Consider the following 2919-nt stretch of genomic DNA (forward strand, 5'->3'; position numbering starts at 1 on the left):
GAGGATTCCCAGACTCCCTCCCAGGCTGCTCCCGAGGGAACCGGGAATGCTCATGGAGGCCTTGGGGACTCTGGGACATGGGGAATGTTTGATGATCCCTGCGGAGTCACTCCCGTTTGTTTGGCTGCGTTTTCCAGGCTGGATTTATCCCAGTGCTCAGCAGCTCCCACAGATCCCTTTGATGCACTTCATTAAACTTGAACTGGATCCAAAGCTTGGGCTCGGCTCAAATTGTCACAGAGGCAAAGTTCAAGTGGCTCTGGCTGTCCCTTTGCATAACCCCTCCCCTCTGTGGCCTCACCCCATCCTCTGCTCCCCCATGGATTAAACTGYGATCATTCCTCCCGGATTAAATTGTGCCATCCKGTTTTCCGTGGAGAGGAGAGGCAGYCCAAACATTCCTGCAGCYTCTGGRAATCARGAGAGGATGAAAGCACCATCCCATGAGGTTTTCCCTGTGCCCAGAGAGGCCACATTTCACTCGCTGCCCTTCCCCTGTCCTCCCAAACCTCCTTAGGCCAGGCTTTGCTGAGCCCCGTGCTCGAATTAGCCAAACTTCCATAAAACAAATCTCTCGCAGCTCGGGAGATACAGTTGAAGAAAGGAGAAGAAAGCAGCAGCACGAGGCAGAGGAGACCTGGGCACCAGTTCATCACCTGAGCCATTCCATCAAAGGCAATTATTATTCCTATTAAGGAGCAGCCCCACTGAGAAGCCTCATTAGCTTAATGGGCTTCTTGGGAGCCACCCTAATTAAACCCTTTCCCATCCAGGCATGTCCCRGAGAGGCAGAACGCACAATGCTGATTAAAACACGACTCAAATGGCGCTTTCAGGCGGCAGAATGCACCTCCCACCGGTTATTCTGGTTTGAATATGCAAATTGGCGCTCACCAATTCAGGCCCTGCTCACCTGATCCCGCTCTGTTTGTGTTCCCRATAATAAACCAGGGAACAAGGAGTGCCTTTTAGGGTGGCAGAGAGAGGTTTTGGTAATTAAAGCTTTTGTCAGGGGCTCTCCAGCCCAGCCAGCCCATCTCAGTTATTACCCAGCAAAGTTGAAACTCARATTTTGGCCAGGCAGCCAAAAGTGTGCTGGGATCTCAGAGCCCATCTAGAGGGGATCGGCACAAGAATTTCAAACAATAATTTTTATTATTTCTGTTGAAATAACAACAGAGGAGAYAAAGAACTCAGAAAGTCTGGGGGAAATCAGGGAATTGTTGAGGTYGGAAAAGCCCTCAGAGATCAGCGARTCCAACTCTTAAACCAGCRCTGCCAACAGAGCTCAGGCCGTGTTTAAATATCAGAGGTGATCTTGGCAACTCCTCTGAGCTGCATTTGGAGTTTGTGTTTTGGGTTTGCAAAGTGAATAAAAAGGGAGATTCAGCTCTCATTTCAGTCTGCTTTTCAGAGACATGGGAGAAATGATTGGAAGATCTGAACAAATGGCTCCTGATTGTTTTATCTGAATGTAGAAATAACACCCTGGAGAACAGGCCGAGTTAAAACACAGATTTGCATGGACACGCCAGAAATGCACCCAGAAATGCTGGAAATTTCAAATTCAAATGGACCCAGAAATGCTGGGTGGAAATTCAAAGTTTCACACAAAATTCSCTGTTGCCTACAAGTTGTCACAGTAACATTTACCTTTCCCCTCAGAAAGGAGATACCTTTGATGTTCCTGCTCCACAGCCAGAACCAAATGAAATTTTTTCTGGTTATGGTTATGAACATTCCTGCAGCGAGACATGTTCTGAGCCTGCTCCAAAGTCTTTTTCAATTAATGGAAAGATGGGAATCGATGCCAAAGCGGGATCTAAATCATGTTCTCGCTGAAAGGGCAGATCAGGGGGAAGGCAGACAGTCTGGGCTCTATCATGTGCATCTCCAACCCTCTCCCTGCTTTTGGGCCCCTCACAAGGAGCCATGGAGGGGCTGGAGCGTGTCCAGAGATGGGAACGGAGCTGGGAAGGGGATGGAGAACCAGGAGGGGCTGAGGGAGCTGGGAAAGGGGAGAAAAGAGAGAAAAGAGGGATCAGGGGAGACCTTGTGGCTCTGCACAACCCCTGACAGGAGGGGACAGCCGGGGGGGGTCGGGCTCTGCTCCAGGGAACAGGGACAGGAGGAGAGGGAACGGCCTCAGGCTGGGCCAGGATTGGATATTTGGGGAAATTCCTTCCTGGAAAGGGCTGTGCAGCCCTGTCAGGGTGGAGTTTCCATCCCTGGGGGTTTTAAAATCCATTTGGATGTRGCACTTGGGGACATGGGGCAGTGGTGGCCTTGGCAGTGCTGGTTGGACTCAATGACCTCGGAGGGCTTTTCCAACATAAACAATTCCATGTTTCTGTGATTTCATTTGGCCTAGGGAATTGTACTGATTGGAACAAAAATCTGGAGAGTCAGGAACAGCCGGGCTGGACTATTCCCTAGGAAATGAYTTCCATGTCCCCACTTGGTCACTGCAGGGGCAGCAAAAGGTCTCAAAGGTCACTCCAGGGACAGCCAGCCTTTCCTCCAGCTCTGCTCCCAGGGATCCCCAAACTGCACTTTGTGCACGTTTCCCCCAGGATGTGACCCAACCCCTTCCCAACCCCTCTCAGCCGTTACCGCAGGCCGGGACGTCGCAGAGCTCCGATTTGAAGTTCTCGTCCAGGGTGAAGCACCAGGGGCCGTCCTTGTGGTTGCCGGGGTTCCTGCAGTAGGAGTGGCCCCCGTTGAGCTCGGGGTAGCGCGCGGCCGTGAAGCTGTGSGTGTGCGGGTACTGCGAGTTCCAGGGCTGGCACTGGCGCCCCGAGCGCGTCACGCTCACCGTGCCCCGGTAATCTGCGCCCGTGCTGTTGTAGCACTTGTGATCTGCGGGAAAAACCAAAACCCAAAACCGCCGTTGGTGCTGGGTGCGTGGAAGAGACCGTA

At 52.0% G+C, this 2919-nt stretch overlaps 1 protein-coding gene across 1 annotated transcript in view; it reads right to left on the reverse strand.

Moving 5' to 3' along the window:
• The window catches only part of ROR1 (receptor tyrosine kinase like orphan receptor 1), a 126783-nt gene that overhangs the window by 7152 nt on the left and 116712 nt on the right, over positions 1-2919 (reverse strand). The window contains exon 7 of the mRNA XM_057370427.1: positions 2606-2859. Coding sequence (XP_057226410.1) covers positions 2606-2859 — 254 coding nt within the window. The remainder of the gene's footprint in view (positions 1-2605; positions 2860-2919) is intronic.

The sequence above is a fragment of the Malurus melanocephalus genome, unplaced genomic scaffold, assembly GCF_030028575.1.
Source record: "Malurus melanocephalus ecotype Western Australia unplaced genomic scaffold, MMel_1.1 scaffold_125, whole genome shotgun sequence".
NCBI lineage: Eukaryota > Metazoa > Chordata > Aves > Passeriformes > Maluridae > Malurus > Malurus melanocephalus.